Source organism: Lagopus leucura, unplaced genomic scaffold (genome assembly GCF_019238085.1).
Source record: "Lagopus leucura isolate 7727_CA_CO unplaced genomic scaffold, USGS_WTPT01 Super-Scaffold_100059, whole genome shotgun sequence".
NCBI classification, from domain to species: domain Eukaryota; kingdom Metazoa; phylum Chordata; class Aves; order Galliformes; family Phasianidae; genus Lagopus; species Lagopus leucura.
In genome coordinates this window covers 1232088-1252653 of record NW_024962305.1, presented here as the reverse complement: position 1 = coordinate 1252653, position 20566 = coordinate 1232088, and the positions used below count along the sequence as shown (strand labels likewise).

At 54.1% G+C, this 20566-nt stretch overlaps 1 protein-coding gene across 2 annotated transcripts in view; it reads right to left on the bottom strand.

Annotated features, from left to right (window-relative positions):
• Nucleotides 1-1098: 1098 nt before the first annotated feature.
• Nucleotides 1099-20566, bottom strand: part of SCN4A (sodium voltage-gated channel alpha subunit 4) — a 29514-nt gene continuing 10046 nt past the window's right edge. For both annotated transcript variants that reach the window (XM_042886547.1, XM_042886546.1), the window contains exons 8-26: nucleotides 19988-20051; nucleotides 19514-19655; nucleotides 18524-18736; nucleotides 17574-17729; nucleotides 17277-17400; nucleotides 16585-16823; nucleotides 15445-15618; nucleotides 14754-15110; nucleotides 11429-11857; nucleotides 8731-8860; nucleotides 8418-8572; nucleotides 7970-8143; nucleotides 7347-7469; nucleotides 6868-7146; nucleotides 5626-5679; nucleotides 4882-5019; nucleotides 4556-4660; nucleotides 3696-3966; nucleotides 1099-3563 (exon numbers count right to left, since the gene is read on the bottom strand). In XM_042886547.1, the coding sequence (XP_042742481.1) occupies nucleotides 2371-3563; nucleotides 3696-3966; nucleotides 4556-4660; nucleotides 4882-5019; nucleotides 5626-5679; nucleotides 6868-7146; nucleotides 7347-7469; nucleotides 7970-8143; nucleotides 8418-8572; nucleotides 8731-8860; nucleotides 11429-11857; nucleotides 14754-15110; nucleotides 15445-15618; nucleotides 16585-16823; nucleotides 17277-17400; nucleotides 17574-17729; nucleotides 18524-18736; nucleotides 19514-19655; nucleotides 19988-20051 (4520 nt within the window). In that variant the 3' untranslated portion in view covers nucleotides 1099-2370. The remainder of the gene's footprint in view (nucleotides 3564-3695; nucleotides 3967-4555; nucleotides 4661-4881; nucleotides 5020-5625; nucleotides 5680-6867; nucleotides 7147-7346; nucleotides 7470-7969; nucleotides 8144-8417; nucleotides 8573-8730; nucleotides 8861-11428; nucleotides 11858-14753; nucleotides 15111-15444; nucleotides 15619-16584; nucleotides 16824-17276; nucleotides 17401-17573; nucleotides 17730-18523; nucleotides 18737-19513; nucleotides 19656-19987; nucleotides 20052-20566) is intronic.

Here is a 20566-nt window from a genome sequence, read left to right as displayed (position 1 = left end):
CCAGCTTTGCCTCCTGGGGGCCTCCCCAAACCCTCACCTCCTGCAGGTTGTTTCCTTTGTGCCGTTTCTGAGCCAGCCTGTGTTCAGGGGAGCAGAAATAAAGGTTTGCTGAGAAACTGTGGCCTTGGGAGGGAAAGAGATGATGGGAGAGGTGCCTCCTCCCTGCAGAGCAGCGCAGCATTTGGTGTAAAAATACAGCTGGGACACAGGGTCCCAGGAAGGCAGAAGTGGAGATGCCCCCAGGGTGGGACAAGCTGTGCTGTGAGCGGTGCAGAGCCGCTGCTGGGCAGCTGCATCCTTCCCCAGCCCATTCCTATTCATGGTGGCTTGGATTTCGCTGCTGTCCCCCCCGTCTCTGAGTGGGGAGAGGGATGCTGGCTCGTGGCACCCCTCCCTGTGCCTGCGTGGGGGCCCTGCTTGGATTACACCAACCCCTGCATGAGCTGTTCCAGCAAAGTGAAAACAGCACTGAGGCCGTGCCACGTCCCATGGGGACCTCAGTAGGTCCTGGGGTGGCTCAGCCTTCACCACGCATGGATGCTGGAACATCCTTCACCTCCTCCCTGTGATGCTGAGCTGCTGCCATGTAGCCAGTGGGACGGGTTCAACTCCACCCACAGATTCCAGTATGGGGCATCTCAAGGCAGTCTACACCTTCCATTCACCAACCCCTCTCCTTGGCTGGACCCACGGCAGCATCTCCTATAGCCCCTGTAGAGTTAGGAGAAGACACCCAGCAGAACCACGTTCCCACCCATGTGCTGCTCTGGGAGTTCTGAGGGGGATTTCAGCCCAGAGGTGTTGAGCAGCGCCACATTGAGGTCCAGAGGGTCCCCAAATCCCCCTTTGCTTTGGCTGGACCGACAGCTGCATCTCCTATAGCCTCTACGGGGCTGGCAGGAGGCACCCAGCAGCCCACGGTTCCATCCATGAGCAGCTCTGGGGCTTTCAGCCCAGAGGTTCTGGACGGTGCCCCATTGGGGTCCAGACCCATCCAGGAGGCCTCTGGAGCCCAGGCAGAGGGAGAGGTGGGGAGATGATTCCCCCTCCCCAGTGGTATGGAAGGCACTTCCCCCCTGCACACACCAACGCATTTGGTGTTGTAATAAGAGACCGTTCACGGTTGTTTATTTTAAGAAATGTACAAAGAGAAATGGCTTCAGCTCACACAAACTCTGCTCTTTGGCGTTTTCCCGTCACCGACGACACGTACATAGAAGCAGCATTCATGGTGAACCTCAACCCGGGCTGGAAAGCGCCCGGCCGAACGCATGGGGACCCACCGAGCTCTATGGGGTGCCACAGGGCATCCGCAATGGCTGGGAGCCAAAACCAGCCCGAGGAAGAAGAAAGAATAATAATAATAATAATTAATAATAATTAATAATAATAAAAAACAGAAAAGGAAAAAAAAAAAAAAAAGAAAGACAGACCCTTTGGCTTCACGCAGCAGCCCTTGTTTTAAGTGGAAGAGGTTTTGGTTCGTGGTTGTTTTGCTCTCAAGACTTACGGGGCCCCATTTGAGCAGCTCAGTGCAGACCATTCCCCAGGCCCCAGGGATGCGTCTCGTTAGCTGACATTAATTTCTGCTTTCCGTGGGGCTCAACGTGGTTTTGTTGCAGGGAATTCCCACCCCTGCCCATGGTTTTCCTGCCACAAAATCTGGATGGAACGGGAAAAACAGGAGCATGAATAGAAATGGAGTTTACATTCGAACCGTGGAGACCTGAATGATGTATGGCGCGTATTCTGAGACCTTTAAGGTCTGATCTTTAACCCTGAGAACGCACTGGGGGCGCTTCGTTTGGGCGATGCAAACAACTGCTTAAGACATCATTGCACTTCCTTCGTGCGTACCAAAAATCAATGCACAGAGCTTATGAAAAGATCCCGGGGAAAGGAGCGACTTTAAGACTTTGGAGTTCTTTGCTCACATAAACCTTTCCGTAATTGTTCTTGATGTTATTTCACTTGGCTCATCTTTCGCCCGCTGCCCTCTGGGGGAGTCACACGCAAGGAATGGTGAAATAGCATTAATGAACAATTACCCGCAGTGAAAGGACAGCCGTGCTCGTTTGTTAATGTCTGAAAAACGTCGTTACCGTGATTAGATCATTTCAAAACTAAGATGTTTCTCACCAACAGTGGAGATTTCACATGTCAATCGCATAAGAAAAATATCCAACTCTCTGCGAGTGCAGTGAGCTACAAAAAGGATCGTGAGATCCTGCTCAGAAACGAAGGTGTCAGCTTGAAACATCCGAAATTAGCTCAGCATCTAAGACCTACCGACCTGAACACGGGAGGCTTCTTGAAGAGGAGATATGAACAGAGTCTTTTCAGATGCCAGGAAATGGGAGCTGCTCTCTGTTACACCAACGACTCTTTCACGACGCGCTGCCCACCCGCTGGCTTTGCTTCTACAGGAGCACTCGGAGTCTCTGCGCTTGGGACGGGTGCGAGATCAACAGCAGCGCCCACCTCTGCCTCGGTCCCACTGTTCCCATACATCTCGTGCATTTTGGTTGCAATCAGACCTTCCTTCTCAGGGGCGTCCCCAGTCAGTGCCTCCTCATCCCTGCTGTGCCGGTACATGTAGGATGCCTGCTTGACCGAGCGCCTCAGCAGGTACCTCCGAAACGCCCGCTGGATTTTCGTTGCGCACACCTCCTCGTGTTTCCTCTTCAGAGTGGTGGTGATGGGTTCGTAGGAGACCTTTGAGGGGTTGGCGGCCATGAACTTCTCCTCCATGGTGTCCTTCAAGGCGTCCATCTCTCCGGAGTCCCCCAACACTTCCTTTGTCAGGGCAAAGAGGATGTCCAGGCAGTGGATTTTGTCCCCGGCAACCATCGGTAAATCCATGGTGATCAGCTTGATCTTGTTTGGCTTGGGGATTTTGAGCGGCTCCTGCAGGGTGTCCACAAAGTCAGACAAGGTGCTGTACGCGATGAACTGGGTGGCGTCCGGGTCAAATTTCTCCCAGGTTTCATAAAACATATCAAAGTCGTCCTCGCAGAGGGGCTCGCTGCTCTCCTCCGTGGCCACGTTGAAGTTCTCCAGGATGATGGCGATGTACATGTTGACCACGATGAGGAAGGAGATGATGATGTAGCTGCAGAAGAAGAAGATGCCGATGGACGGATTGCCGCAGTTGCCCTTTACTGAGCTGCCAGGATTCTCCAGGTTGGGGTCGCAGTCGGGGGGACCGCTGTTGAGGATCGGGCTGAGCAGCCCATCCCAGCCTGCCGACGTGGTGATCTGGAAGAGGCAGATGATGCTGTTCCCAAAAGTCTCGAAGTTGAAGATGTCGTCAATCCCCGCCTCCTTCTTTACGTAGGCGAAGTTGGACATCCCGAAGATGGAGTAGATGAACATGACAAGGAAGAGCAGGAGGCCGATGTTGAACAGGGCAGGGAGGGACATCATGAGGGCGAAGAGCAGCGTCCGGATGCCTTTAGCGCCTCGGATGAGCCGGAGGACGCGGCCGATCCTCGCCAGCCTGATGACCCTGAAGAGCGTGGGTGACACGAAGTACTTCTCTATGATGTCTGAGAGGACGATGCCTGTGAAGGGATGAAGAGGAGGTGAATTCGGCACGCTCTGCACGTGAGACAGGGAGGTGAGGTGGCACAGGGTGTCCTTGGCTTCCCACTGCCCACAGCACTTCCATTATCTGTGGAAGCCCTTGTGCTTACCTGCGATGGAGAGGATGACCACCACAAAGTCAAAGATGTTCCAGCCGATGGTGAAGTAGTAGTAGCGCAAGGCAAACATCTTTAGCACACACTCTCCAGTGAAGATGACGATGAAGACCAGGTTGATTTTGTAGAGGATGTCTGTTTTGGTCTCACTTTGATCGTCTGTTTCGACCATCATGGTCACCATGTTAAGACAAATCAGGATCATGATGGTTATGTCAAACACTTGCTTGGTAACAAAGTCAAACACCATCCCTTGAAACTTGTTCTGCCATAGGGGTGATGGTGGAGAGCCAGACGTGAGGTGGGAACACGGGACACAAACACACACAAAACAAAGACACAACAGAAAGAGAAGAAGGAACCAGATTTAGGAGTGTGCAGGAAGAGGTGGGGGGAGGATACCCAGCACCTGGAACCGCTATGGCCAGGAGGTGTGAGCACAGGGGTGGTTGTTTCCTAAGCATATCCATCAGGGCAACAATGAACCCGTGGGAAAACAGCTCACTTGAGCTGGGAAAGCCCAAATCACAACTGCGTACGTATTGGGTGGACCAGTTTCCTTCCTAGGAGCAATGGAAGCTGACGTTTCCTTGAGACTGATTCCTCTTGGAGAGGAGATGGAAGAAAATCCTCAGCCCCTACAAAAAAGCTCTGCGGGCCCAGGGCTGAAGAACAGACCCAAATGAGGGCGCCAGAGATGTGAGCCTCTTCTGACGCCCCAACTCTTGGCAAGGTCCTTTCCAAGGAGCCAAGAATTGGCTTTTCGTGGTGGAAGAGCTCATCCCCAAACCCACCCTGTTCACTCTGGGACAGCTGGTGGCTCACTGCTTGCCGTGGGGATTCCCCCAACGTACCGAAGGCCTGGGGATGGGCTTCTGGGGTTTCTTGGAGCCGAGCTTCTTCATGGCATTATAGTATTTCTTCTGCTCTTCTGTCATGAAGATGTCTTTGCCTCCAAAGTATAAAAGGAATCGCCACTGTTAGCCTTAGGAACTCACCTCTTCCTTCCAAAAACCACGCCACGTTACACACCCGCCACCCATCCATTTGTCCCATGCTCTTTGCTTCTTTGTTCCATCTTTCCCCGATGCGTGGAAAAATGATGGGAAAGGGTCACAGTGGGGAAAAGAGAGGTCGTGCTGCTCCCTTCTGTCCTGGACCAGACCCAGAAAATACTTATCTTTTTCTTCTGCTGGTTGAAGTTGTCGATGATGACGCCGATGAAGAGGTTGAGGGTGAAGAAGGCTCCAAAGATGATGAAGATGACAAAGTAGATGTACATGTAGAGGTTGATCTCGTACACTGGCTGCTCTTCAATCTGATTGGGTGAGAAGGGAAACGTGTCCCCAGGTGTCCAAGCGCGTCCCCAAGCCCCCAGACAAAGGGTCACCATACCCAGATTGAGGTGGGGTGGATGACAGAAAACCTTTGGCAGATGTGGGGTGGGTTGAGAGGCTCCCCTGGGAGCAGGGACCACCTGGACAGCGGGACAAGGGCGCCCACAGCCTGCGCTATGCCTCTATGATTCTATGCTCACAGGGCTTGGGAGTAGGGAAATGCCCGCAGCATCATTTAATTCTGCTCCATATTTCAGCTGGAGCATCCCAAGATGTTACAGTTCCCAGTTTCCAGGGGAGCTCTTGGCAGGGCAGAGCACTTCCTTCTCCCCAGACAGATTTCTGCCTGGGTGCTCGGCAGCTGCAGATGGGGCGAGCAGAACAGCTGCTTGCTTCTGAAGCTAAAAAAGGCACCAATATGCGCAGGGTGTGGGTGTGCGGAGCAATGGGGCACGGGCAAATCTGTGCTCCTGGAGGGAATTGGGGAAATCTGTTCTGCTGCAGCACCCCATGGCCATGGTCTGGTACAGGGACGTATTTTGGGATGGATCAGCTGGGTGGAACCGGCCTGGTGCTACGTCCCTCACCTCACGTGAGTCCACAGCGGCGTACATGATGTCCATCCAACCTTTGAAGGTCGCCTGTGGGGATTGGGAGAGAAGAGCAAGCTCAGCAGGAGGTGTAGAGGGCTATGAAGGGAGCGGAAGGCAATGGGGACTCAATGGGGGTTTAGGTTGGGGTTCAGATGGCAGGGGGAAATTTTTCACGGAGAGGTGGTGAGGTGCTGGCAAAGGCTGCCCAGAGCAGCTGTGAATGCCCCGTCCCTGGAGGTGTTCAAGGCCAGGCTGGATACGACCCTGGGCAACCTGATCTCATGGTTGGCAACCCGGCTCGAGGCAGCGGGGTTGGAACTGGGTGATCTGTGAGGTCCCTCCAGGCCCAACCATTCTCCCTCCCAACCCAGTCATTCTGTGGTTCTGTGATTCCATCCCACTGAGGTGGGGGCGTACTGCATCTTTTATGGGCTTCTGCAGCTGATTTGTTAAGCAAAAAGCCTGAACATCTTATTTCCTGAGTCTGAGGAAAAAACAAGCCTTGAAGAGGAAGCTGAGTTTATAACTGCTTGATCAGTTTGGGTTCTGCTTTAGTTCTGCAACCACTGGTTCCCCCGGATCCAGTGGGAGTCACCCAAAAACAGAGCCTACACCAATATTTTTATTAATGCTGTGGTGGCAGAAGTTCCCCTTCTGCTCGCCCTGCTCAGCTGTGCTGAGTTTGATGGCTGCATTCACCCATGGCCAACGCTCACATGCTCTTTTTTCCAGTCGTCATCTTCCCCATGCAAAACTCTTGCAGCCTACGACTGTAGCAGACCCCACTCCATCAAGAACATCTCCGTGCAGAGAGGCTGCAAAGGAGGGGAGTGGGAGTCTCGATTTTGGGAAGACTGAGAGACAGGTCAAGCAAACGGGGGGCTCAAGTTGCTCTACGCCCCTGGGTCGTGCATCTTCCTTTTCCAAATAATAGTGCTTAAAACTCTTTCTCCTCCTTGCTCCTGCATGCGGTGTTGTGGAGGATTTCCTGCAGCCTCAACACTGGTGCTTTGTGTACTCATCCCCAGCAGTTCCCTTGCTACACTTAATTTTCCCCTCCCATCTTCTATCTTGCCCCTTTCCTCCTCGAGCCTACAGAATTTTGGGGTTAAATTAAATCTTGAAGCTAAGCAGCAGCCAAGAATCCTGATGTGGGCCTCAGAGTCGCATCCCATTTTAATCTTGATGCTGTTGACCCCATGCTGTGAAATGGCTGGCTCAGTGATCAGCACGTACCACCTGCAGCAAGGACAGGTATCCCAAGCCCACGTTGTCGAAGTTGACTTTGACGTTGACCCATCTGACCTCGTTGGTGTGCAGGAGAGCCATGCAGTCGCTCTTGTTGTTCACCACACTGATCTCAAAGAGGTCCCCCGTGGTGGTGTTGACGCACCGGTAGTACTTCCCTGCGAAGAGGTTCACCCCCATGATGCTGAATATCAGCCAGAAGATGAGGCAGACCAGCAGGACGTTCATGATGGAGGGGATGGCACCCAGCAAGGCGTTTACCACCACCTGCAAGGAGAGGCAGCCATAGGATCACAAAAGGTCTTGAACTGGATCATCCAGCCCGAGTCCTGGCTCCGCACTGCACCACCCAAACCCAAACCCTTCCCTTTGGCTGCGTTCAATCCCACCGATCTGGAGGCCTCCGAAAACCAGCAGGGATGGATTCCCAGTGGAGATCACCAGCAAGGGACCAGCTCTGCACCTACCCTCATGCCTTCAAATCTGGACAGGGCGCGCAGAGGCCTCAGTGCTCTCAGTGTCCGCAGAGATTTGATGGCTCCCAGCTCAGAGTATCCCAACCAGTTGGCTGTCAGGCTGACGAGGGAGACCTGGAAGGAGCAGCCCGAGGAATGAGTAGCATCTCAGGTGGAAGAAAACAGAGTGTGAACCATGTCCTGGCATCTCCTGCCCTTCTCTCTTCCCAGCACGTGGACATCGTGCTGCCTTGCAATGCAGGGACTGGCTTTGAGTCTTTGGGTCTCTGGTGACAGGGCTGCCAGTCCCTTCTTTTTGGGTAGGAGGGTGGAAGTGATGTGGAACACAGAAATACTGGGCAGGTAAATGTTTGCTTGGTGGGAGCACCCGTGTCCCTTCACCCCCCTGCTGGGCTTTGGTGCAGCACAGCGTGCTTGGATCGCACATAAAGCACCAAAAGGGTTTGAAAGGCTTCCCGCAGCCTGGAAAAGGGCCCTTCCTCCCAACCACCATGAGTTTAAATCATGGTCTAAGCCCTCATTCCCATACAGGCAAGGGCTGGTCAGCAACGACTTCCTACAACCCCCTAAGCCTCTAAGGATGACCCTGTAGGTGCTCATTCAGCACCACTTACGTCGACGATGAGGAAGTCCAGCCAGCACCAGGCGTTGGTGAAGTAGACCTTGAAGCCGTAGGCCACCCACTTGAGCAGCATCTCGATGACGAAGATGTAGGAGAAGACCTTGTCAGCGTACTCCAGGACGGTGCGGATCACCTTGCGCTGCTCGATGTAGATGTCCTCAAAGGCCTGGAAGAGGCACGGAGCTACATGACAGTCATTCTTCCATTAGACCCGCCGCACGGCTCGGTGCATGACCACATCATCCCTACTTTCCTGGGGCAACTCGAAAAGTGGAGGCTGAGGAGGGTTGTGCGAGGCTCTACTACTGCAGGGCACCTGCAGGATGCTTAGATCCCCTTGCACCGAGCAGGCATGGACCAAAAGGAGTTTTAGCTAGAACATCTGGCCTGCAGCTGCTGCAGAGAGGAGGGGATGGGGAAAAGGGAGGGATGGGACCTACCAGCGCCCCGCTGCTGAGGAGGATCATGAAGACGATGAAGGTCTCAAACCAGTCGTGCTCCACGATGCGGAAGCAGGTTTTCCTGATGTTCCACCAGATCTTCCCTCTGTCACTGGTGACGTCCACATGGAGACAGGGAAACCTCTTGACGCAGCCTGAGGGTGGAGACAGAGCCTGGGTCACCTCCTCAGCACTGTGCTGTGTTGGCATTTCAACCCCGTTTGGAGATGTCTGCTCCTGGGAACCACCTCCGTGGAAACGGGAGGATTTGGAGCTTTGGATCGCCCCTCTGCAGGATGCTCACAGCTCTCACCTTCGGTGAAGCACTCCTCGGGCTCGTTGCTCTCTTCAGCCTCTTCGGCCACCTCCTCCTCCTCGGGCAGCGGTGGCTTGTAGTCCACGGTGCTGCACAGGGATGAGGTGTTGTCACTGGAAAGGGGGTTCTGCAAAAGGAGTGGGGGATTCAGGATGGTCAAGGTGGTGATGCCGGGCCAGAGGATGCTCAACAGGAGATGAGTTGGGAGCAAACCTTCTGTAGGGAATGCTCATGTATGGCTTTGAACTTTCCTCCTGAGAGGGGTGAACCCCACGGAGAGGCCCCATCAAGACTTGCTCAATGGAAAGAACAGACCTACTGGATCCTCTGGCGTGGAAACAACCACACAGTGCCCTGTGGTGGCCACTGGATTTTTTGTTTTTGACCGCCTCCAGCCAACGCACCGTATTGCCAGTGCAGGCATCAGCCCTTCTCCTGATGGGGGCAAAACACGCAAGAAATTAGAAAGCTGAGGGAATGTGGGGTGCTTTCAAGGAGACACTGCCAGTAATTAATCCTCAGGTGTCTCTGGCTCCATTTCTACACGTGGCAATATTCCTAAAGCTTTACAGCTCTTGGCTGGTTCCCAAAACCACAAATCCCTGCTTGCCATAGATTTAAATCCAACATAAAGGAGTTATTTGACGCTGGGGCTTTATGTGAGTAGGATGGAGCTGACATCTGCCGTTGGGGCTTTATGATGGACTGGTCCACCCAAGTGTCGGTGTGATGGAAGGAGCCTTGCCCAAAGGGTGGGGAGCCCTTTGCTCTGAATCTCTTTCCAAAACAGCCCTGAGAAAAGACATTGGATAATGAGGGTTGTAAACCTGGGGGCATCGGCAGTACGTGGAGTTGGACAGTCTTTGCTCTACATCTGGTTTCAGAAAGGCTGCTGTCCTCATCCTTCCTCCCATCCTATCACCACCCCCTGCGCTGCTCTCCAGCTCCGTGTGCCCTAATGAATGCACTTCTAATCACCCTATGGCATAATTAGACCAGCAGAAGCCCGGTTGACCACTGTGGCACTCTGCTGGCTCGCAGGGCTTCTGGGCTGAGGTTCACCCAAGTTCAAAACCCGTGTTCCAAATAGCTCTCCCTGCATCGCTCAGCTTGGCTGCCTTCCCAGACACCACTCAGCAAGGCTGGAGGGGCTGATAACGAGAGAAAACCCTGGCATGCCTCTGGGACTGTTCCACCTCTTAATTATTATTATTATTATTATTTTTTCTGGCTTTTAGACAAGAAGGAGCAAATCTCCAGACCTGCTTGTCCCAAATGGGAGCAACCAGGAGATCTTGCATAGGGTTCTCACAGGGAGGAATGAATGCAGGATGGTGTAATGGTGTCTGCTTGCACGGAAGGAGATCATGCTGCCCTGAGGTTGGTGGTGCATAAAGGAGATCCTCCGTCCTCTTGCAGGCCAAGGAGGACCCCAAGATGGGGATAATATGGGGCATCACCACTGCTTACAGCCCCACAGGACACAGCACTGCTTTGGGGGCAGCTCGGGAGGAGAGGAGGGACAGGGATTAGGAGAGCTCAGCTGTGACCCTGGGGAAGGACAGATGGAAACCACCTGCCTCCAGGACACACGGCAGGCAGAACCACCAGGGAGCTGGGAAACAGCGCTGTCAGCCAGGAGCCCCACAGCACCCCGTGCCCAGGGCAGATTTGGTGGCGTGGCCTCAGCAAGCAGCTGCTGTTAAAGGGAGGAGTGTCTGTCAGCATTTTCTGAGCAGCTCATCCAGAGAAACCTCCCAGCTCGTCGTTGTCGCCGTGTTCCCAGCGCAGGACTTTGGCTCCATCTGGAGCTAATCAGCGGCATGCGGACTCAGCGAGCAAGAAGCAGACTTCTCAGAGCTGCTATCAATTAGCACCTCGTTTCTAATTACTATGCAGGAATCTCATGCAATGGCTGCCAACCCATCCCGTCCTGTTGGGAGGATGCTCCTCCATCCCGTTGGCCGTAATTGATGGAATTCCTCCACTCAATCCAGCACAGATGATGGGATGAGCAAAGAACTGGGGGTCTGGGGACTGCATGGGCCAGGCTGGACGCGTCCTCCCATGGTGGGTGTTAGTGTCACCTCCCTGCTCTCCCTTCCTGAATATATGCAATCCCACAGCCCTACGTTTCCCCATATCCTTGATGGTCCTTGGTGCAACCCATGGCTAGCAGCAATGTCCCATCACATCCCGTCTTTCTTAGTGTACCTGCTGCTGTTTTTCTGCATTTCTCACCTCCTCTCCCTCTCATTCTCACAGACAGACCATTCTCACAGTCCCACCAGCCCCAGCCTGATGCAGTCGACATCAGCTGTCTCATCAGCTCTGGATCCAAAATGCACCGCTTCATGTTTGCTCGTGCTAAGCCCCTCCACCTGGTTCCGTGCCCTCCCTCCCCGATGCTGCTTTTGGAGGCATTAGCAGTGGATCCAATGTTAGTGCCATCAGCAGATTTCCTGGCGTCAGGTTCCTCTGGGCCATCTTTAACCCCAAAAGGAGTGCACTAACCCTGCGGTGCAGGCGTTAGCACAAACCCCACATCCTGACCCAAACCTCTGCTGACCTGCAGCTCATGCTGGGAAACAGAGAGCTATTTTTTGCTGAAACACCCCCAGTTTGGTCCACACTGTGGAAAAGATGAAAGTAACCCCAAACGGCATCGTGCAGGGGCTGAAGCCCTGCAACCCACCTTGGCATCCTCAGTGTCAGACTGAGTGCTCGTCTCCTCGTAGAGGTCGGACTCCTCCGAGGCGATGGGGACCTGCACGGTCAGGTTGGGATTGTTGATGAAATTCATGTGGTCCAGCTCGTCCATCAGCAAATACTCCTTCCCTGCGACTCCGTCCATGTAATCCGGCTTGGGATCCGGGCTGCTATCCACGTGGTTCAGCACGGAGTTGTCCCCTTTGCTGGGCTCCTGCTCTTCCTCCGGGGCCACCTTTTTGCCCTTCCACAGCCTTCGGAGCAGCATGAGGACAGAAGACTTCACGAAGTCGATGCCCCTGGTGATGCGGCCGATGGCGATCTGCAGGTTGTTCATCTCGCCGTCGTCATCAGAGGCTGCCAGGCTGTCGGCGCTGAAGGAGCTCAGCAGCAAAGCCAAGAACAGGTTGAGCACCTGGAGGGGACAAAGCGAACACCAATGGGGACATCCATCCTGCAGCCATGGAGGAGATCCCTTCACTGAGTGTGCTGCAGCCAAAACCCTTCTCTTGAGATTTTTCTCAAGTTTCCTTTCTTATTCTTTTTAATACAGTGGGAAGCAAACACACCACAGGACTTTCTCAAGCCATGGCATTCCTAAGCCATGCCTGGAGGTTTTGTTCCTCCACCCATCCAGCTTTGCAGCACCCTTTGGACTCGAGCATCATTAACTGTCCCCAGACAAAACCCACGGCAGCCAACAGCATTGCCACCACGGCTCTGTGTCCTGCATCCCAGTCTGGACCAGGAGGGTTTGGTGATATTCGGACTCCCTCTGCCCAGCCAGGGCCTGGCTCCACTCCTTCTGCCTTTCCTCTGTGGCCCCACATGGCTACAGCAGGAGATAAGAACGGGGTGACCTCTGGGGTTTACTCAGAGTGCTGTTTACTCATCCCCATCCAGCCCAGTTTGCAGCTGCTTGTCGGATCCACATGGCTGAGCAGGCAGCATCAAGCTGGCTCACACCCCACATCTGGTCCCACTGCAGCTGCCACCCCACCCTGCACCCTCAGATGGGGATAAATGAGCAGGGGATGGAGTCAACCTGGGTTCTCAGTCAGTTTTGGGGTGCAGGCAGTAAGGAAGGGGTCCTGCAGGGTTGCGCTGTGTTGGGTTGTGTCAGATTGTGCTGTCTTGGGTTGTGCTCTGTTGTGTTGAGCTGTACTGCATTGTTTTGTGTGAGGTGGGTTGGATTGTGTTGGTTGTTCTGTGCCGTGCTGGACTGTGTTGAGTTACGTTGTTCTGTGCTGTTTTATGCTGTGTTGTGTTGGAATGTGCTGCACTGTGATGCTCTGTTGGGTTGTGCTGTGTCGTGTTGCGTTGTGTCGTGCTGTGTTGGTGCACGGCAGGCTCTGCTTTCCATCCCGCAGCCCTTCAGCCACCAGGTGCTGGCTTGCCTCCATCCCCCAGCATCAATTTCTCACAGCTCCACACGTGGGCAGAGCTGGCTGCTGGCTGCTGTCGGGGCACGAGCTAATTCTTCTCCTGCTAATCCCCGCTGCAGGGATGCCCCTGATGTTATGCATTTGGCTGAGCAGCACTTGGGTGAAGGGAGCTGCTTTGCACTTCTGGTGGCCGTGCAGGTCGGTGCTCTTCTTGGACTTGAGGCTCTGTGTGCTTCTGATGAGTTTTTTTTTTCCGAAGTGCCTCTTATTGGATATTAGGAAGAATTTCTTCTTGCAGAGTGGTGATGCACTGGCACAGCTGCCCAGGGAGGTGGTGGAGTCACTGTGCCTGGAGATGTTCAAGAATCACAGAGGTCTGGCACTTGGGGACATGGCTATGGGCATGGTGGGGTGGGCGTGGGACAGGGATCTCAAAGGTCTTTTCAGCCTTAATGATTCTGTGACTCTATGCCCAGCAAGCTCCCAGGGGTCTCCAGAAGCTCAGAGCCACATCTCTAACCTCACCCCATCCTAACGTGCTGCATAGAGCACAGCTTCACTTCTGCAGAGGTCAGCTCGCTGGATGTGCCCACCATACATGACCTCCTCCTGCTCACTCCCACTCTGCCATGCCCAAAACGTGCCTGGACCCCGGGGCAACCCCAGTGCTGATGCTTGGCACTGTCCGCCCCACAGCATGCCAGGAACTGGGAGCAGCGTGCGGGGATGGGAGCTGGGCTGTGTGCAGGGCACGGAGCTCCAGCAGGACCCAGGAATGCTGTGCAAAGCGGCCGCGGGGCCAAGCCCACAGCTGTTGGTGTTTGTGCCTTTTTGTGCCAGCAGTGCGTCTGAGAAGGGAATTAGCTGCTATTCAAGGTCACTGCTGTTTTCACATGGCTCATGCCATATGACTTAAACCGCATCTTTAAATAAATCCCCAGGATCCCATCAGTGTAACGCTCACGTTAGGTACCCACTGCAGCTAATGGCCTCTGTTGGCACTGCCTTTTTGCACAGGGCTTCCTCCCTTCTCCCTTAGTAACTGCAGAGGAAATGCTCCAAGTACCATTAACGCTACAGGACCAGCAGCACTGCCTTATTGCTCCAGGGGGGAAGGAGGTGAAGAAGAAAGGCTCAACAACCCACATAAGCGACGCAACGCCCAAATCCCAACTTTCTAACTCCAAAACAGGGATGCTCCGTGCTGATCTGAGCCCCGGGGTGGTCTGTGTTCTGCTTTCACCGGAGCAGCCATGCGCCGTGCGGGGCAACGCGTCAGCAGCTCCAAGCCAGATAGTTTTTCAAAGCAAATTCCAAAGGGCTTACACAACCCTGGCAAGTAATCGGAGCGATCCAGCGAGCTGCTGCACTTCCCTCCCCTGCCTTGCTCCTTAAGAAGGGAGAGCGGGGCCCAGGCTGCTGGGAAAACAAGCTCCAGAGCCGCCAGCGAGCGGCTTACCAAGTTTAGAAAGGATTCTGTGCTCGCCTGGAACTTGCAGGCAGTGGTGAGCAGCTCAGGTTAGCGGGGGGCGAATGGGGCCCACCGTGTTCTGTGCCTCAGTTTCCCCTTCTGCTTCTGATCTGGCTTCAGCTGAAGATCCCTCAGGTAGAAATCTGACATAATCCTACTTTGTTAAGACTTGAGTACACCGCACAGAGGTACGCAGGAGGGGGATCCTGCGCAGATCCAACAGGACCAACCCTACAAGGGTCAAACTATAGGTGAGCTGACACGCACAGCATCAACCAGAGTGCAACGGGTGGAAGTGGGGAGACGTCCACCCCACGGCATCCTCCACCCACCAGACCAGCCCTAAAGGGGACAGCTCTACAGGTGGGCTTCACAGCATCAACTACAGCACAGTGAGTGGGGACGGGGACATGTCCACCCACGACACCCCCCTCCCTTGTCCCGCTGCCACTCACCACCAGGTTCCCGATGACCATGACCATCATGAAGACAATGAGGCACATGGTCTGGCCGGCCACCTCCATGCAGTCCCACATGGTCTCAATCCATTCGCCGCAGAGGATGCGGAAGACAATGAGGAAGGAGTGGAAGAAGTCATGCATGTGCCAGCGGGGCAGTGTGCAGTCGGTGGAGATTTTGCAGACACACTCCATGTAGCTCTTCCCAAAGAGCTGCATCCCCACCACGGCGAAGATGAAGACGATGATGGCCAGCACCAGGGTCAGATTCCCAAGCGCGCCCACTGAGTTGCCAATGATCTTGATGAGCATGTTGAGGGTGGGCCAAGACTTGGCCAATTTGAAGACTCTCAGCTGTAGGAGCAAGGAGGCAAGGCGTGAGTTGCTGGGGGATTGGGATTTGCCACAGGGGTTGGGGTTGGACCTTCACGTGGCAGTTTTAGGATGGATTAAACACCCAACAGCTTTGCAAAGAGCCGCAACTCCTCAATACCTGGCTCAACTGGTGGCATTATCTTGGAGGTTGGCACCAGATGATCTTTGAGGTCCCTTCCAACACTAGTCATTCTATGGTTCTGTCCTTAACGAGGACAAGCTGGTGGCTGCCATGAATGCCCTTGAATGACCATTCCCCACCTCTCTGTTGATCCCACCCAAAACCCACAGATTTCATCCCCATGCCACGTACCAAGCGGAAGGAGCGCAGCACGGAGAGCCCCTGCACGTTGGCCAGCCCCAGCTCCACCAGGCTCAATGTGACGATGATGCTGTCAAAGATATTCCAGCCCTGCTGGAAGTACTCATAGGGGTCCAGAGCGATGAGCTTCAGCACCATCTCTGCTGTGAAGATCCCCGTGAAGACCTGTGGGGAACATGGCAGTCTTGGTTTGCTTGTAAGTCAGTGCCAAGCTTCTGTGTGGGGTGGGTAGCACCTCGTTTTTGGGGAAATACCCAAATTGAAATGAGGTATTTCCCCCAAATTGAGCATTTTGTCCCATTGGGTTCAGCTCTTACTGGGAACCACCTTCCAGTATGGATGGTGGGGAGCAGCGGTGACCGCTTCTGGAAAAAGGGTGGAAATTAAAACTAGACTTCTAATTGGCAAAAGAATCCCCTTCTGTTGCAGGGATTCCCAGCACCAGGAACTGGAATGATACGGGACTGTGAAAGAGCTGAGCCAGCTCCTGCACATCGCTTTTTCCTGGGACCACAACAGCCCTGAGCGTTATCACATTACTCCAGGGCTGGGTCAGCGATGTGACAATTAGTGTCCTCAGTTGAATTGCATGGCATGGCATGCACAGAGGGCAAATTCCACCCTGGACGTGGGTCACAGGGTGGATTCTGCCACCAGCATCCCAGGAGCTGCCCCCATTGCATCCCATTGTGTGCATCAGCTTTGCTTCTCCCGCTCCCAGCCCCACTGCATTCCCCAGTCCCACTGCTTCTACACACATCCAGAAATGACCACCGTCCCCAGGGAGAAGCTGGAGGTGTTTTTTTGCAGCATGCTTTGAGCAACAGCCAATTAATCCCCTTTTATTTCCTGAGTGAAACCAGAGACAAAGCAGCTATGTGCTGAGCATGTGTCACCAGCGTGCCTGCGTGCAGAGAGGTCCCAGCAGGTGCTGGAGCAGGGCAAGGTGATAGGAGGGAGGATGCAGCCCTCCCTCTTCTCTTCCCCAGCCCTTGGATGGGTTTGCCAAACCAACCAGGAGCCTCCTGGACTCGTCCCATCACACTGCATGCAGCTGAAAGCTGCCCGCTGGTGGTGGTTTGGGGGCTGTGGCTCAGAGCAAGGAAGGACGGGGTGGTGGACTCTGCCTACCAGGTTCCCCACGGTCAGCACGTTCTCAAACTCCTCTGTCATGGGGTAGTGCTCCATGGCCATGAACAGTGTGTTGAGCACGATGCAGATGGTGATGCCCAGGTCCACGAAGGGGTCCATCACCACCAGCTTGACGAATTCCTTCAGCTTCAGCCATGGATAGCAGCAGTCCCACACCAGAAACATGTGGGCAAATTTGTACCACCAGGACGGGCACTTCTGGTGAGCTTCCTCCAGCTCTGAGGGCAGGAAGGAAAACTGACATCAGCGTGAGATTCCCCTGTCCTCCCTTGGGTGGGAAAACTCATTGCTGGGAGCACCTGGAGGTGTTCAGCTTGGATGGTGCCATGGGCAGTGTGATGGGGTGGGGGGCAGCCAGCCCAGGGCAGGGGGTGGGACTGGGGGGGCTTTGAGGTTCCTTCCAACCCAACCGTGCTGTGATACTCTGGTTATACAATTTCAAGGATCCTTCTAAACCAACCATGCTGCGATTCCATGGTTCTACATTCTTTAAGGTCCCTTCCAACCCAACCATGCTGTGATTCCATGGTTCTCAATCTTTAAGGTCCCTTCCAACCCAACCGTGCTGCGATTCCATGGTTCTCAATCTTTAAGGTCCCTTCCAACCCAACCATGCTCTATGATCTTTAAGGTCTTTTCCAACCCAAGCCCAAAATGTAGCCAGGCCATACCTTCCATGGTGTTGGAGATGACACTGATGGCACTCCCCACCCTCTTCTCGAGCCCTGGCCCATCTTGGTTGCCTATGGTGAGGTGGTTGGAGTCTGATTTCTCTGGCTCATTGGCTGGATTGAACTAGAGGAGAAGAGGACACACAGGCGAACAAGCATTGAATGCGCTTAGAGGCTGAGAAGACAAAAGGAGACCTTGGGTGCAACACAGAGCTGCAGGAAGGCTGGTAGGAGCAGTGGGCACTTCTAGAGGATGTGGGGGGTTGCGTTGGGTCACAGCAAGGGCAGAGCACGTACTTCAATCACCGTGGCAGAGCGCTGCAGCACGACCTTGGGCACCACCTGCCCATTGCAGTCCTTCGCCTTGTCCTGGTCGCTGTTCAGATCCGAGTCGCTCTTCTTCCCAGCCACACTGCTCTGCAGGGAGCTGCTGCTGGACTGCCTGTCCTGCAACTGCAGCAACCACAGCTCCGTCAGCCTGCAGTCTGAACTTCCCCAAACCTCTCACGTTTTGAATTTGGCCTCGTGAATAACTCGAGGACGTAACCGCGCGGTGCTGGGTTGGGGTTGGATGCGATGATCCTAGAGGACTTTTTCTACCTTAACGATTCTGTAATTCTATGTTTCTATGTAAAACCTCTGATTTCTGTCCTGTGGAGGACTTTAATCTTTGGAATGAGCCTTCATTCCAAATGAGAAAGAGAAGCACTCGTCATATACCCAAAGGACACCAGGACTCAGGCAAGACGCTGGAGTTTTCTGTTTCCAGTGTTGGCCACAAGCAAATGGTTTGCTAATTCATTTAGCTTTGCTGCAACTGCCCTGTCTCCCCTGTGTGCTTCTTTCCTGACTGCAATCTGCCCATGCAGGCGCTCTGCCAGGCTTTCTGCTCTTGATGTGCCGTTCAGGGGCCGATTATTCTGATGCCTGCCTTGTTCCTCACCTCCTTCTTTCATTCTGATCTGTATGTTGTGTGCTGCACCTCTGCTGCCTCCCAGTGCTCCCTGTGTTGGTCTTTAGATGTGGAAATTAAATCTTTCCAGCCTATTTTTACCATGCATATATAAACTTTTGGATTCAGCTGGTGACCTCAAATAGTTGCTCAGTTCTCATTTTCACTTGGTTGAGAGCGAGCAGGACTTACTCCTGGATTTTGTGCAATTAGGAAAATCATTACGTGTGTCTCTGCCCCTCCCTTTCTCCCCTCATCCTGGTCTCTCATTGAGATCTTTTCCCTTCCCACCAACCTGCTTCTCCTGCTCCTCCTGGTGCTTCTTCAGCTGCTCCATGAGCTGCTGGAACTCCTCTTCCTTCTGCTGCGCCTCCAGCATGGTGGCATCGTTTTGCTCAGCATAGGCCATGGCCACCACAGCCAGGATGAGGTTGATGAGGTAGAAGGAACCCAGGAATATCACCACCACAAAGAAGATCATGTACGTTTTCCCTGCCGCACGCAGCGTCTGCGGGAAGAGGAATCATGAGCCATCACACCTCCTGCTTTCAAAAATACGTCGTGCTTGTTGGTCAAGCCTGGCACTGTGTTCCTAGCGGTCATGGGAGGAAGATGAGACTTTGCTCCAGCCTCCCCAAGTGCTGCTCATTGCCCAGCTGACCTTCCTGCAGCTCATGGCTTTGGGTTGGGGATGGGATGAACAGGCTGAGATCTTGGCCAACCCAACTGCACTGCCCAGTGCCAGCTGGAGGCCCAGGTGGGACCAGTAACTCGTCATGGCTTTGCACAGCTGTACCTCAGGTCCCACCCTTGGGGCACACTCTAACTCTGGATTAGGGAAAAATCATCTCCAGAAGACACACACAGCCTTCAGTCTTGCTTTTCTGATTTAACCAGCTCTGGACTCAGGGCTTGAACCCATTACCTAAAGGAAAACTGGAATTTCATGCAAATTCTGCCTCTAGGATGTCCACGAGGAGAGTTTTCCCCCTTCCCCTCTCCATTATCTCAAGCTAGAGCTGCACTAAACACTTCTGCAATCCCCCAGTTTCCGTAATACACCACACTGGGGAGCTGGGTGAGAGCATCCATGGCTTTCCCTCAGGTCAAAGTCCAGTGAGCTCCCAGTCCAGTGACTTTTTACGAGGCCACGGGCAGCACTGAAACAGCAGAACTCTCACGTGAACAGGGAACGCATGAAACAGAAGAAATGAGATAGAAGTCACAGCCGGGCCACGAGGGGCTCAGCCACGCACCCACCCGCCGCGCTCCCACTGGCGCCTACCAGCTGGAAGAGGTTCTCCCAGAAGTCCTGCGTCATGAGGCGGAAGAGGGAGAGGAAAGCCCAGCTGAAGGTGTCGTAGCTGGTGTAGCCATAGTTGGGGTTCCTGCCCGTCTTCATGCACACGTACCCCTCTGGGCACTTCCTGTCAAAGGGCAGCTGGCGTCAGTCCCCGTCCTCACCCTGCAGCCCCTGGGATGGTTGAGGCTGGGAGGAACCCTTAAAGATCCACTTTTGCGTGACATCGATCGGTGGATCCCATCACACAGAGCCCCTTCCCACCCAACTCCGGATGCTTTCCACGCTGGGGGCTTCCACTGACAGCATCTGCGCTCAGTTCCAGTCGTTCCATCCCCTGTTGGGGGCGCTTGGCAGGAAAACACCCAATGGGGTGCAGATGGGATGGCTGGGCTGTGCAGCGGTCCTGCAGGGACCCACCCAGAGGGGACCACGACCACCAGTGTGAGCTGCACTCACCCAGCATCGCTGCTGTTCCCACAGAGCAGGGCATCGAGCGCTCCCTCCAGAAAGTAGAAATTTGCTTCACGGTTGGGGAAAGAGCAAGACATGGGAAAAATGAATAAGCATGGAGATTGATTTTAAAGCCAATGGCCAAGCGGGTCGGCGCTCCTGGGAAGGTGGGTTAGCAGGGCTTATCAGGAGCACAGGGATGGTAGGGGCCCAAAAACACGGGGAAAGGGCCCACGGCCATCACCTTCCTCCTGCTGCTCAGGTGATACACATTTAGCCTGGCCCCAAGAGCTGCCAGCCCAAATACACGCCTGCAGCGTGCTGTTGCTATTTGTGCTGCACTCTTTGGATCCCATATATTGAATTTGCACCCCTGCAACGAAGCCTTCCTGTAACTGATGCTTACTTCCCCAACAGGGCGAAGCAGCTCAGCCCAGACGTAACCCGACCTTCTCCCGAGCTCTGAGTGCCCAAAATGGGCCATGAAACATCTCCTTAGAGACAGTCCCTGGAGTGCAGCTTGCTCCAGGCAAGTCTGCATTGATCCGTGACCCCGAATGGATTTTTCCAACACAATATTGCTTT